The sequence below is a fragment of the Eublepharis macularius genome, chromosome 6, assembly GCF_028583425.1.
Source record: "Eublepharis macularius isolate TG4126 chromosome 6, MPM_Emac_v1.0, whole genome shotgun sequence".
NCBI lineage: Eukaryota > Metazoa > Chordata > Lepidosauria > Squamata > Eublepharidae > Eublepharis > Eublepharis macularius.
The window spans coordinates 125,286,421-125,300,726 of NC_072795.1; the positions used below are offsets into that span (position 1 = coordinate 125,286,421).

General features: G+C 46.5%; 1 protein-coding gene across 19 annotated transcripts in view; it reads left to right on the top strand.

The window, feature by feature from the left end:
• The window catches only part of CAMK2G (calcium/calmodulin dependent protein kinase II gamma), a 209,676-nt gene that overhangs the window by 126,195 nt on the left and 69,175 nt on the right, over positions 1-14,306 (top strand). For all 19 annotated transcript variants that reach the window (XM_054982873.1, XM_054982874.1, XM_054982879.1 and 16 more), the window contains exon 6: positions 2,826-2,898. In XM_054982873.1, coding sequence (XP_054838848.1) covers positions 2,826-2,898 — 73 coding nt within the window. The remainder of the gene's footprint in view (positions 1-2,825; positions 2,899-14,306) is intronic.

The window sequence follows — 14,306 nt, forward strand, 5'->3', positions numbered from 1 at the left end:
TTTAGGAGTCTTCATGCTTTGGGAAGTCTTGAATCAGGTTCCCGGTCATTGTAATGTCCACCAGGAGCTGTCTGAGACAACTGGAGCTGATTCCTCCCCATAAACCACTGTTCTAATTGGGATGACACTGAAGTTTAAAACTAACTCTGGTTGTCCCGGGCAGCTGTGTTCAGATGTCACAGCAGATTGTTATTTGAATCTCAGCTTCCCAAGCAGGAAGCCTTCCTGGACACCAAGGGGGGTGGGAGCGTGACAACATGTCCCTCATGGATAGAGGTTTGTTGTGATGTCAGAAGGTGGCTTTTGACTCACAAACTCTGGTTTGCTCCTGAGAAACCTGAGTTTGTTTTATTTGTGTGTGTGGGAGTGCATGCATGGGCCTTTCCTCCCCTCCTCTTCAGGAGACTTCAGATTTGCTGGTTTGATCCAGGCTATTGTGAGATCCAAGTGCAGGAGCTTTAGGAAATTGGAGCTTTCTAACTCATACGCTGGAATTGTAAACAAGGAGTAAACCTTACTTTTTTTCTTCTTTTTTAAAAGAATCATAGCTTGCTCACCATCTCCAGTTGAGTGAAACTCCCAGATTTTGACATGGTCAGAAATCGTGGTTAGATTAAAACTTACCAAAGCAAGGAGTCTTCAAGGGTGATAGGGAGAGCGTGATGACAGCCTAGGCTGCAGCTTGTCAGAACACAAACTGTGCATCCTGTCTTCTCATGCTTCCTTAGAGAGATGTTTTGGGGAGACAGCAATACCACTTTTCCCTGTCCCTGTTGAGAAAGGTGAACAACTCTGGGCTACTTCGACTGTGGGTTTTGGGGAAGTACCTCTCTCTAAGGAGATGTTACCCTGGGCTTCCCGCCTTCCAACTTAAATCAGAGCCAAACTACAAGTGACGCCTGACACAGGTTGGACACTTGTCAGCTTCCCTCAAGTTTTGATGGGAAATGTAGGCATCCTGGTCTTGCTGCTGTAATGGAGAGCCAAGCTGTAAAACCAGGATGCGTACATTTCCCATCAAAACTTGAGGGAAGCTGACAAGTGTCCAACCTGTGTCAGGCGTCACTTGTAGCTTGGCTCTCAGTCTATTGCTGCCCTGCATGAGTCATTGCTAGCGTGTCCCTTTGCAGTGCAGAGCATTCCAGAGCAGGCCGAGAGAGTCAGCAGTCGAGAGCAGAATTTGTGCCAATCTGACTTTCCTCTATCCTCGTTGCTCTTTTGCCATTTTTGGCCAGAAAGTCTCTTGCTTTGGAGTTGTCTCTGTTCTAATTATACTTCCCGGCCCCCCTCTTGTTCTGACTGGAGTAGATAGTCACTGCCAGCCCCTTTGGCTGGTCAGTGGGGAATGGCAGGCCTTGTGCAGCTGTGTCCTTTCCCAGAGCTAACTCTGTCCTCGAAGCAGACCCTACACACATTCCCCAGGCCTTTCCTCTTGTCATCGCTGGCCCTTCAGAGAGAGGTGCTTTTTGATCAGGTTGACTTCTCTGCCTCCTTCAGAACGAAGGATCGAAGGAGAAGCTAGAAGCCTGTAGGTTTCCTCCAAAAGAAACAGCTGCAGTGCAAACACCTTCATGCATCAAAGAGATCTCCTTCCTTGCCGCAAGCCGCTTACGTGCACTAGCTGCTGCGACGGCTTCTTCCCAAGTGTCTGGGAACCTCTAAGACGTTGCTGATTGTTCCCAGAGATCTGCGTGCTGCTGCTGCTGCTGTTTTTTTTCCTGGTGCAAGCTGTGTGGGTGTGTTGTCCTGACATGATAGTTACAAATGACACGTTGCTCCTCTCTCTGCAGCGTCAGTGCGAAAACAGAGAGGGGAAGGAAGGCAGCAGATTCTTCTGCTGGCTTGGTGTGCCACACCGAACAGGGAAAAGGAGGGAACTGAAGAGGTTGACTAAGTGGGCTGTGTGCTTAAAAGGCACCCAGCCCCTCTCTTCAGGCACATCAGCCTTGGAATGGAATGGGCTTGCGTTTATTGTTCAAAGCTTTCCACGCTGGCAGGTGCCCAGTGTGCTCTTTTCCAAGCGTAATGGGGGAGGCTGGTGTTGGATTAAAGGCCCTGAAGAGTCTTGTTGGACGTAGGCCCACGCAGCCTGGATCAACCAACCGATCTGGACCATTCACCCTCCTCTTCGTGAGGTATATGGAGCTCTCTTATTTGGATACCTTTGGGCAATCGAGGCCCATGACCACAGAAATGCAAAAATAAAGACAAAAGAATGTTTACTATACTAACAAGGTTCCAATAATCCAGATTAAATCCAACTACAGAGGGGTTTTTTGTTTGTCGTGTTAAATACACTGTGCATCCTCTTTTAAACTGCGATTGGCTTCTCTGTGCTGCATTAGCACACCTGGAATTTGCCACACCAGTGTCAAATGTGCATGCATGACTGCCAATGGCCTGGCTTGAGTATAATTCCAAGCACATGAGATCTGCCTGGACATAATTTTTATTAAAGGGGACCGCTGTCAAGGTTATTAGCTGAAGCTGCCTTTGGAATTGTTGCTGTACAAGTCCATTGTGGTAGCTATTTGAGATGATGCTGCGTGAAGCATTGCAGGGCTGAGATCCTGGCTTCTACAAACACCCCCCGAATAGTGTGGGAGGATAAAGTACTGTGATCTGTAGCATCTCCTCAGAACCACAGATAGGGAAGCAATAGCTTCGTTGGACTTTATTTGAAATGTCTCTTATTGCTTAAATGTGTATCATGTATTGTTGCATCTTGCTCCCGCTGCTTTTGATTGGAAGGTACTGTCTGCCTTAGGAGTCTTGAAAGCGGTTTATAAAATAAATAATGCTCTTTTTTTCCCCCTGTTCTGCAGCCACTGCATTCATCAGATTTTGGAGAGTGTCAATCATATCCATCAGCATGATATTGTACACAGGGACTTAAAGGTAATCCTTGCTGAATGCCTTTTAGTTTTGGAGTTCAAGGCTGGTAGAAGCAGATTAAAGCAAGAGAGTCACATGGATGGACCCTTCTTTTCTGTCTCAGTTATTGGGAGGTGACTGCAGCAACTGGGGGGTGGGGGGAGAGGTGCTCAATAATAATTCATTTAACATTTGTATCCTGATCCTTCACAAGGCATCGTTTCCCATTCAGAAATTCTTGTGTTTGTATTTGCACCAGGACACAACTAGTGTACAAATTTGCATTAACTTCAGGACTCTATGTCCAAAGTTGTTGTATGCTCATAAGCCCCCAAGGGCCCTGTGTGTTCTCTTGTGTCACCCCCACCCAGTTGGCTCGTCCCCCAGTTAAAGGGGTACACCTGCACAGTAGAGTCTGCTCCCCTTTGGCTCCTCTCCCCCTTTGGTAGTGCAGTCATGGCAATTTGCAACAGTCCTAATTGCTGCAGACACAGGCAACCGTACAGTCAGTGTGAAAGGGATATTTTAGATGTTTCTCTAGTAGGTTGACAGTAAAAGCACCCCTACCTGTATGCTGGGAGAGGCAGCTAAGTGCCCAACGCAGAGCCAGAAAACAAATGCAGGCTAGATCCAAAAGCACAGGAGGCAGAAAACAGCCCAAGATGAATTTGTTGCAAGCAGAATCAAGCCAGATAGAGTAGAAGAATCTGCAGTGCAGACATAAGGTCAGTTGTGAAAATGGCTGCATCTGGTCAGGCTTTGGCCACAGACCGTGCTGAGTCGTTCTTCTGACTGGAGCATCTGCCATGTGCATTAAGGCAGGCCCAGGGAATGAGGGAGAGGTCATTGTTTTCTAAGAGGCTTGGCTAGGGTTGCTTTACATTTTGGCACTGTTATCTGGAAACTTCTAATGGTATCTGTATTCTTGGGGCTCGACAAAAGTAGTCCTTTTTGGTTGCGACACAATTTGAAAACATGCAAGCAGTGTCTGTTTGGTAAACGTTGATGCCTTTCTGACACTTGTGGTTGTCCACATCTCACCCCCCCCCCACACACACACACAAACTCCCTTTTGACCATCACTTATTCACAAGTCAGGGAAAGGCATATCTGCTCCCCATCCGCATAATCTCAAAATGTTGGGCTTAGAATAATGCGCTGCCTTAAGAAAAATTTGAGATGTATTGAGTGGTTATGATTGTTGTGTTACCAGGCCTTTAATCTCAAGCTGTTCCCTACTGGGTATGACAAGGCAGTATGATTTCTTCTGCAAATAACTCTGCATTCCCATTTGATGCCCCTTGTCCTAGAAAGGCCAGTCTCATGGGCGAGCAGCTTCTATACACCGGGAGGTTCCAGAACACTCTGACAGACATTTTGCAAGTGGAAAAGAACCCCTCACGCTTCCTAATCAGCCAGTGTGTGCACAACAGTGTTGTCTAGTGGTCGGACTAGGATCCGGGAGTCCCAGGTTCAACCCTGCCACGGAAGCTCACTGGGTGGCCTTGAGCCAGTCACATATTCTCAGCCTAACTTACCTCACGAGGTTGGTAGGATAAAACGGAGGAAGGCAGAATGATATAAACTGTTTTGGCCCCCCATTGGGGAGAAAGGTAGAATATAAGTGAAGTACATGAATGAATGAATAATGCACCTAAATGAAGTGACTCCTAGGACAAATGAACTTTAATTCACTGACGCTGTGCTGTGATTGGGCCCTGTAGCCTGCTGGGAAAAACGAAGATTTGATTCTTGGTCCACGGTGTTGTAACGAAAACAGCCTCACTCCCCATATGTCTTCCCTGTTAAATATGAGGCATTTTCTGGGTTTCTTTGGATTCAGGGGTCCTGTGATTACAAGGATGTGTTGTATCTGGATGCTAGAGTTTGTACTATAAATTTAAGCCTGTGTTCTGAGCCTTCTTGTAGTGACATCTGTATGTTTTAAGCAAGGGCAGAAGTCTTTTGTTCGCTCCTGCTCTTGATAAAAATTGTGCGTGTGCAACTGGACACATGCATTGCATTAGATCAGTTGTGAGCCCAAGTTTTTTTTTTAAATCCCCTAATAGTTATGGTCTGCCTCCAAAGGATTGCTTTGGATTGAAGGTCACTTATGAGAAGGTTAATTTTAGGTTAATTTTAGCCCATCATTGCCGAGCCTTCCACCAGTCTCCCTCTACAAGGGGTATGGAGAGTCCACTCCTGCTGGTTGCCCCAAAAGGGGCACAGTATTTTATCTGTTTTTTAATTGATTTTAAGTTATATTTTAATCAATGAGCAGAACCACAAGTGACAAAAGGCACAGATTGGACACTTGTCAGCTTCCCTCAAGTTTTGGCGGGAAATGTAGGCAGCTTGGCGGAATGTTGGACAAGTGACAGTTGAAAAGTCCATTGGACAGCAGTCGGAGAGCCAAGCTGCAAGACCAGGATGCCTACATTTCCCATCAAAACTTGAGGGAAGCTGACAAGTGTCCAACCTGTGCCTTTTGTCACTTGTGGTTCTGCTCAATGTTGTACCTCGCCCTGAGCCCACTTGCGGGGAGGGCGGGCTAAAAATTAAATAAATAAATAAATAAATAAACCTGAGACTTAGGTGATGGGTATCCCAGCACTCTGCTTGGTTCAGACCACAACTTATGATATGCACCTTGGTTAAGAGTGTGAATTCCCAAACCACCAGTCCTGTGACTTGCACAAAACCTCTACATTAACAAGAGAGTGCTTTGGACATTACCAGGAAAAACCCACTTTTGCTATAACATCCAAAGTTGCTGTGAGGTTTCTTTTCCTCTGCAGAATGTTGTACGAGCACATCTGGAGTTTGGTGCAGGTTTCTGTATCAGATGGATTGAAAGCCCAGGACAGCTTCAATTAGCTCTTCCTTGTACCATACAAAACTATTCTCAGCCTTCTATTAGATGAATGGATTGAGCTGTGAGCTGTTGGAGTTTTCTTTATAACCAGGCAACTCTGATATGCTAGCCAAAGGGCCATTCTTTCACAGCTAGAGCACACTTCCAGACAGCCTAATGTCCTTTCCAACCCAGAATCCTTTAGTATCACTGTTGTCTGTTATGAGCACGAAGCTCCTTTTAAAGCATGAAGCTGAACAGGTCAGGCGGTCTTTCACAGCAAGATGGGTAAGTGCAGTCTCTTGGATCTGAAGTCAGAACACATTTGAAGTTTAAATATTTACTTTAAAAAGACAGGCACGAAGCAGTCGTAGTGCGGAAAGCAGCGCCTTTATATATCTGCTCTTTGACTTACCAAAATGATTTACAAACCATGTTCCAGGAAACGCTGGCATTCCTTAGAAGCTCATCAGGGGGTGGTCAGTGAGATGTTAAAGGCTGACAGGCTGCCCATAAACCAGCATGTCTTGCCACTGCTGATAGTCCCCTTGTAAGGCACAGCAGTTGTGGAGGACTGGCTGTGTTCAAGGCACATTTCCTGTTTGTCTGGAGCAGCAACTTTGTCCCTCAGACTGATGAGATATCTAGAGTTGCCAAGTCCAGCTTGGGAAATTCCTGGAGATTTGGGGGCAGTGGAGTTTGGGAAAGAGAGGCAGGTCAGCAGGGACGTGATACCATAAAGTCCACCCTCCAAAGCTTCCATTTCCTCCAGGATCCACCAGGAGTTTGGCAACCCCAGTGGCATCCCCTTTGACCTGAGTGTGTTCCTTGAAGGTGCCCCGGGATCTTCTGCAACATGCAAAAATGCCAAAGCAGATGCTCAGAGGATCGTAATCAAACAAATACGTGGGTCCCTGAAGATAGGAAGTTGGAAAATCTCTGACTTACCAGGCTCTGGATTATTTTACAGTCTGGTACAAAACTAGAAAAAGATTTGGATCTTTAGTAGTAAGAGAACAAGTTCATCTCCTTTCTTGGAAAAGACCTGTGATCAAAGCAGTGACCTGACCTATGGAGCATTAACTTGTACGAATTATCTTTTGCCATAGAAGGTCCAGAAAAAGATACAGGAAGTTGTGTTTCTGTCCTTCAGTTCACCTTAGTATTCAAGGTGGGTACACATGAAGCTGCCTTAGTCCATCAGCTTACCATTAGTCCATCAGGGTGTCAGTATTGCATACGCAGACCTGGCAGTGGTTCACCAGGGTCTCAGGTGGAGGTCTTTCATATCACCGACCACCTAATTCCTTTCTCTGGAGATGTTGGGGGTTGAATATGGGACTTTCTGCACGCCGAGCAGATGTTCTAGCACTCAACCATGGCCCCTCCCCATAATGACATCTAAAATGAAAACACAGTAACAGAACCATATAATAACAACATCTAACCTATTGCCAAATAGCCATCATTGTAGGACTTCCTCTTAGGAGTGGTTAAATAATCATGCTGGATGAGGTTCAGCTGACACAGCGACAGTGGAGAAATAAGCTTTCGTAAGCCTTCCAATGCGCTGTGTAAGATTGGCCTCCGAAAGCTTTGTTAACAGTGCTCTAGACATCTCCCTAACTTGTCCAGATTGCCCAGCTCTGGAGTCAGCCATGGAGCTGATTTGCTGTCTGAAGGAGGGAAAGGACACCAGGGATCACTTCTGTCTCTCACCTGCTCGAATCTGAAATTTAAAGTCCCTGATGCATCTTGGAATCCTCGGGCGCATCTTGGAATATCATGGGGATCCATTGGCCTCCAGGAGACAGATGCCTAATTGGTCCATCATCCACACGGGACTGTGGGCAGGTTCTACCCGAGCCTTCCACATATGGTCTGACCACGCCCAGATTGAGTTTCCAACCCACTTAGCAGACCACCAGAAACCAGCTCAGCACTGAAGATTAAATCTCTTTCTCACCTGTTGGGTCAAATGGGACAGTCTTGTGGTAGTCATGAAGTATTTAGCCAAACCAGTTGAAGGAGCTGTCAAATGGATGTTGGTCGCCCAGAACCCTGTGGTTCTCCTACCAAACTAGAGATGACCCCTGTCAGCTGAGACCAGGTATCTCAAGTGGCAAGTTACGTAATGGTGAAACAATGGAATAACCAGTCTGACCCTGGTCCCCAAGGAATGCAAAATGAGCGCCAGCATTCATCTGTACTGGAAAATTTGCTGAGACTGATGGAATCACCAAAAGTTTGGGGTTACTGAAGGACCCTATACTCCAGCGGGAGCTAACTGGGACAGAATAACTTACTGTCTTATGGTCTTACTCTTATCTGACCTTGTATTGTACAACATGAAGGTCAAAGTAGTTCTTAAACGGAGAAACTTTCCAGTAGCATCCCTGGGAATGGACTGGAAGTTAGAACAACAGCGAGCCTGTCTACACCTTCCCGTACTTCTTACAAAGCAACCCCTCTGCCTGCTATCACATCTTCCCAACCTGTGCAAGGCTCTGATCTTTTTCATAGCCTTCCCAAATGACGTGTCACGCTCCTACTTCGTCCCCGAAAGGGAGTAACTTCTAGCCCGAGGAGAAAAACCATTCTCTCCGTTTCCCACCATCACCTCCCTGCAGAGGTAAAAGGTTGGAGGAGCTGAACTAAAACAGAAGCTCAGTCACTGTAGGAGTCAACCCCCTTACTTGCATAACAAATGGCTGATTGGGGGGCAATCAAGGCCAAAGGGCCATGCCACAGGCACAAAACCCCTGAGTATAACCATATTGCCTTGGAGAAAAGACCCCTCCTCTGAAAAAAAAACTCAGTTACTAGCTGCAACCCACTTGTGGGTTCATGGTCCACTGTGAGGTCTGAGTCCCTCCTCCACAGTCAGGCAGAAGTTCTAAGCACAACAGAGATAGTATCAAGGTGGAACGTTCATCGCTCTCTCTCACCAGTGCCTGGGCAGGTTGTTTTCTTCAGGCTTTCTGGGCCAAGGGAGGGACCTGGACGAGTGTTGGTTGCTCAGCCCTTAGTTGTCCAGAGAGTTCGCATGGTTCATACCTTTGAAGCTGATGGTAAGATTTTCCTGTGTGTGTGTTACACCAGCAAGTTTCTCTTTAGGCCAAAGGCATTCAATTCCTTTCTTTTGCCTCCTTCAAACGGACCACACAGGAGGGCTGGGGTAGTCCTGAATCTTGCTAATCAGTATCTATTAGCCTTGGGAAATCTTTGAGCAAGTATTACAGAGTATAACATTTTTTTCTAAGAGGAGCTTAGATTATCTGTTAAGGGGAATAAAAGGCTGCTACACGCTAGATGTAAGTGGGTTTGGAAGCAATCAGATTCAGCATTTTTAAAGGCTCTTTACAGGGGGTTTTGAATGGCCAGATGTTAGTCCAGGAACCACATTTATAATATATACAATTGATAAACCCATAACTGTTGCTGGGTTTGCCACAGGCATAAATAATACGGATTTCTAGAGTCAAACTGTGTACACATGCCATCTATATATAAATTACCTGCCAACATCTTCTCCACACTGTGACACTGAGAGATCTCTGTCTTTCGGTGCTACACCTCTGAAGATCCCAGTCACAGCTGCTGGCGAGACGTCAGGAACTACAATGCCAAGACCACGGCTGTACAGCCCGGAAAACCCACAACAACCAACATGCCATCTAGTTCATGCACCTACTCCATTCACTTATAAAGCAGAGAAGATGTCTAGTTTTAACTTTAAAAGTGGTGCTCTGGCCAGGAGAGCTGAGCCCTTTCCCCTCAAGGCCTTACCAGGCAAGGAGGTCCTTGGCAAATCCCATTTGGCCTGAAAATTACACCTTTTGCTCCTTATGCAAGAAAGAAAACGTAAAGAAACAGGACTCAGAGGATTCAAGTGCTTATTGTGTTAAAACCCGGATTTATTCAGCAAAGTGAATGTGCCTCCCCTGGTTTTGATGTTTGGGAATTCGGCTGACTGAAGAACAGTTCCTATTGGCTCCTAAATTCTGTAGCCTGCCAGGAGGAGTTCAGTGTATTTCGAGCTGGGATATTTCTTCCAGAATGAGAGTGCTTACTGCACAAAGATTAACAAAGCCTATGGATTCTTCTTTGGCTCCCATGGAAGCTAGCCACTTGATCTGTAGAGCGAAATAGCAGTTGCCCGCCAGTCTGAGGTCTGACCCCTGTGCAAGGGGAGAATGCAGGCCATCTACCTAGACAGATGCTGGGCAAGGCAGCCTGAAGATTGGGTGAAGCCGACTCTAGTTGTGGAGTCTGCTGGAAAGACATTTGCACAAGTCCCTGCACAAACGCTAATTTGCACCACTATAATCTACATGCAGGAGCTTTGCAGTCGTTCCAGGTGGTCCTGGGAGCTTTTTAAACAACAGGCCAACATCCCAGCATGTGCCAAGTAGGGGCAGATCCAACTGTTAATCCTGCAATTATCTGCTGCTGCAGATAGATCAAAAATGAAACCAGCATGAGCAGACCGGCCAGCTTTTCCTCAGCCGACCCAAGATACCCTCCGCATAATGCCTTACCAGATTGTGAAGGGAATATTTACTACCCAAGTCAAATTCTGGCCTATCTGGATGGAGGGTAGTAAAATAACACTGAATAAAATGTGTGATTATGGTGGCAGATGTCAGTGCGCTTTACAACATCCAGAGCCTGTTTCAAGCCCTTACCATTATTACTCAGTAACATTTTTGGACTTTGTGGGGTTATTCTTCTGCCCCAAGCACACAACTGGAAAACATTTACCATCACACAGTCTGTGCCAGTCTGTCGACAACTACACCTTCAGTGCTTCCCTGGATCAGTTTTCTGTTAACCCAGACAAAAAGCACCCCAAAATCAAAATTATTAGCTCTTTGAGGAGTTATTTCCTGCCCCAGGAACTTTTCTGTTGGTAGAGAGGAAAATGAAAGGGGCTGAACTTGAGGGGCAGGGCAAGTTGTCACCCACATGTTAATAAGCCACATCCTAAGAGGGCAAAGTGATTGACCTCCTTCTCTATGCATGCTGCCAAAAGCAAGCGCAGCTGAGGGTGACTTTTCATCCTTGTGTTTGTCCTTAAGAATGATGTCCTGCCTCTTGCCTAAATGAGAGCCAGGAATTGCAACTGAGATCTTTGGTCAAATGAACAGACAATGTCCTTTTCTGCTGTTATTGTAGGAAAGGCTTATGCTGAGGTTTGGAGCACTTAGGAGCATGTCTGGTGCTTGCATGGAATAAATACACTTTGCAGAGGGAATTACAACCATTGTCTGCTATAAACAGAACTTTCCCTAAAGGGTGGAAGATGCTGTTTGGAGGGTGTTGCTGCCAGAACACAGGAGCTGGGCAGTTCCTAGAAGTACTGAGGAGGGGGCATGTTTTTGCCTCCATGACCACCAGGAGCTTGTCGATAATTTGTACTCTCTGCCGGCCCTTTCCAAATCAAACCCGTAGAAATTATACTGATTTGCTTTTCATGCTTCATTGCCAATAGGGCACCATAAATACTGGCAATATTTTTGGACACGGCTTGTACAATTACGGGAGAAAAGACATGCAACTGATGGGTAATAGAGGAGTATCGGTCACTGCCTTTACGGACCGGGCTCTTTTGCACAGAATCGTTTGCATGATTTCCAGACCCAGGAGGGTAGAACGTTTAAATAAATGGATCGGAAAGAACCCGAGTAATGTGCCAGATAGATTTTGTGGCTGTTAGCCACAAACTTACATGTGGATTGTTTCAATATGGTACTCTCTTGATAGGCTTTTGTAGAAATTGTAGTGTTTTGATCCTGTCATTCTAGGTAGGTATATGCAGTTCCCGGGGTGGACTGGGAGGCAAAAAGGTCCCTGGTCTGCCCCCAGCTCTGTTCCCTAACAGAAGAGGGAGGGAAGGAGGGAGAGGATGATGGGAGTGCACCAGAATGTGGCCATCCTGGCGGGGGCAGCCCCCCCCCCAGGCCATCAGTCTACCAGGACGATCTCCAATGGCCTTAATAAGAAATCAGCCCCTGCACAGTTCTGTTCTCCTTGTATTCTCACAAGAACCCAGCCAGGTAAGCTAGGCCAAGAGAAGTTTACTCACCCAGTAAACTTCATGTTAGGAGGGGATTTGAACTTAGGTCTCTGCTGTCCTAGCCCAACCCCTACTCCATGCTGCCTCTAAATACTTACTTAGCTCAAAGACAAGGAGAATGAATTGCTTGTACAGTCCATCGTCTAGGGCCAAATCACAAGTGACAGCAGCTGGGGGTCCTGTGGCTGCCAGTGCTATTTAAGAAACACTTGTAGATCTTTTAAAATTGCCACAAGGCCCCGATCTGGTGCATGAGTGTGGTTTGGCAACCCCAGGAGCTCTTGTCTCTCTCCTCCCACCTTTTCAAGTGCCGAAACAGCAATGGGGTGCATGTTTGTCCTTGCACCTAGAAAGATGCAAGGGGGAAGAAGAGCGCCTGTGGCTGCTGTGCCGCATGCACCCTGGATTGGGGCTCATGGCAAATTTAAATGAACTACAAATTCTAAAATAGAGTTGATGGCAACGGATATACCTGTGGCCACTGTCACTCGTAGTTTGGCCACTAGGTAAGCTAGTCTAACCTGGCCACTTTAAACTTTTGAAGACTGCATAAATGATAGTATTAATTTTAAAGTATTAATTTTAAAGACAGAATATCCTATATGTGATTCTGCATTTAATGAAGTTCAGATACTATAGATACTTTCCTAATAATTCTTCCTAATGATCTTTTTTTGATATGATAGATTAATCATGAGGATTACATCCTTTAAAGATAGGAGACTGGGGTGTGGCCACTTCTTGTCCTTACCTGAGTCATAGCAGACCTGAGAGTGTTTGTACAATCTATCTAGCTCTTTGTTGGCAGAGGCCCATAGGACGGGACATGTGAGAGTCACAAAATTGCACAAAATTGTAGGTGGCGAAGACTTGCTATAAGTTGGCAAAGAGAAAGGCAGGAGAAGTCTGGAGAAAGCACGTTGTGCCGCAAGATTAGCCAGGCTCCATCCATCTACATGGCCACAGGCTACTTCAAAGGGGACAGCTTACCCTCATAATTACCAGGGCCAAACTAAACCAGAACCCAGCCCCACCTCCCTTGGTGACGGGAAATTGTGCTCTCGCTTGGGCTTGGTGTATTCTGGGATTTCTTGATGAGCCCTTGGGCCAAGAGGAGATGAGATGTTGTGGTAGTCCCTCAGGGTCTCCTACTGCCTGTCCTGGTGGTCAAGTGGTAGAGGTCCCTCTCGACTTTTTGATCCCCAGACTTTGGTTGGTTGGTTAACTGGGGCTGCCTGGGTCCTATAATAATGTATGTTCATGGTCACCTCTGAGGTCTGGGGTACAGCTCAGGTTGCCAACTCCAGGTTGGGAAATTCCTGGAGGTTTTGGGGGTGGAGCCTGGGGAGGGCAGGATCTGAGGAGGGATGTCATCATGTATAGCAACATGGAGTCCATCCTCCAAAGGAGCCCTTTTCTCCAGGAGACCTAATCCCTGTAACCTGGAGATCAGCTGTAATTCCATGAGCTTTCCAGGCTCAACACAGTACTGTTTTTTCCCTCTGAGTAAGTTAGGCTCACTGAGTGGACTGGATCTAGGTCGATCTTGCTGCTGATGGGTTGCATGTTGCAATCTGAATGCTTTTTGAGCACTCTTTGGCTTGTTTTAAATGGACTCTGTTCTCCTAGTATGTGCTCTTGCTTGCCGGGCCTTCTCCCACCCCTTCTAACTTTTAAGGGGTGTGCTTGCTCATCTTAATCCCTTCAGTTATCATTCAGCAGTGACGGCCCCCAGATGCAGGCCAGTCTTGCTATTTCACGCCTTACGGACAGCCTTCCAGAAACAATTCAGGCCATTGTTTAGAAATGTCTCCCCCAGGGACAAAGTGGTCTTGAGCAGGGCTGTTAAGCACCGTGGTTCTGGGGAAGAGAGTGGAAAGTAGAGGGCTTCTGTTCTCTGAACAACTGGTGGCAGTTAACCAGTAGCTCTTAGCAAGTACATTAACTCCCCCCATGCTCTTCATGCATGTTTGTGCCAAGGATCCTGTGCGCTGCCTTCAAGAACCTCCCAGTCTGTGCGCTTCATCAGAGCAGTTACAGTTCTAGTGTCTGCTGCTGCTCTAACAGTGATGTAGGTCATTGCTACTCCCAGAAAGAAAAACAGGAGCAAGGAGCAGTAGATATACCCGAGAGCCGTGGAAACGCTTTTTCTGGACTGTACTACTCTGTTTGTGTGTGTGTGTGTGGTTTGCACAGATGAATGCTCACTTGGACAGGGGCAAAAAAAAAAAGCAAGGGTATCTTTGAAAGGGGAGCATAGAAACATTCTGTCACATCATCGTAAGAGGTGGTACAGTCAGGGGGAAAGTGTTACTGCTCAGCTCTGATCTTTGGGTGGAGAGCTTGCCTGCAGCCACATTAGCAAATTAAGAATTGAACTTTGTCTTTACCAGTGGGCTCCATGTTCCAAGTGCATCCTCTCATTGTAGGATAGCTGGTTTGAACAGGAAAGTGCTCCAGTATATCTTATCCTTCCGACTTCACTTTGCCAGGCTTCCC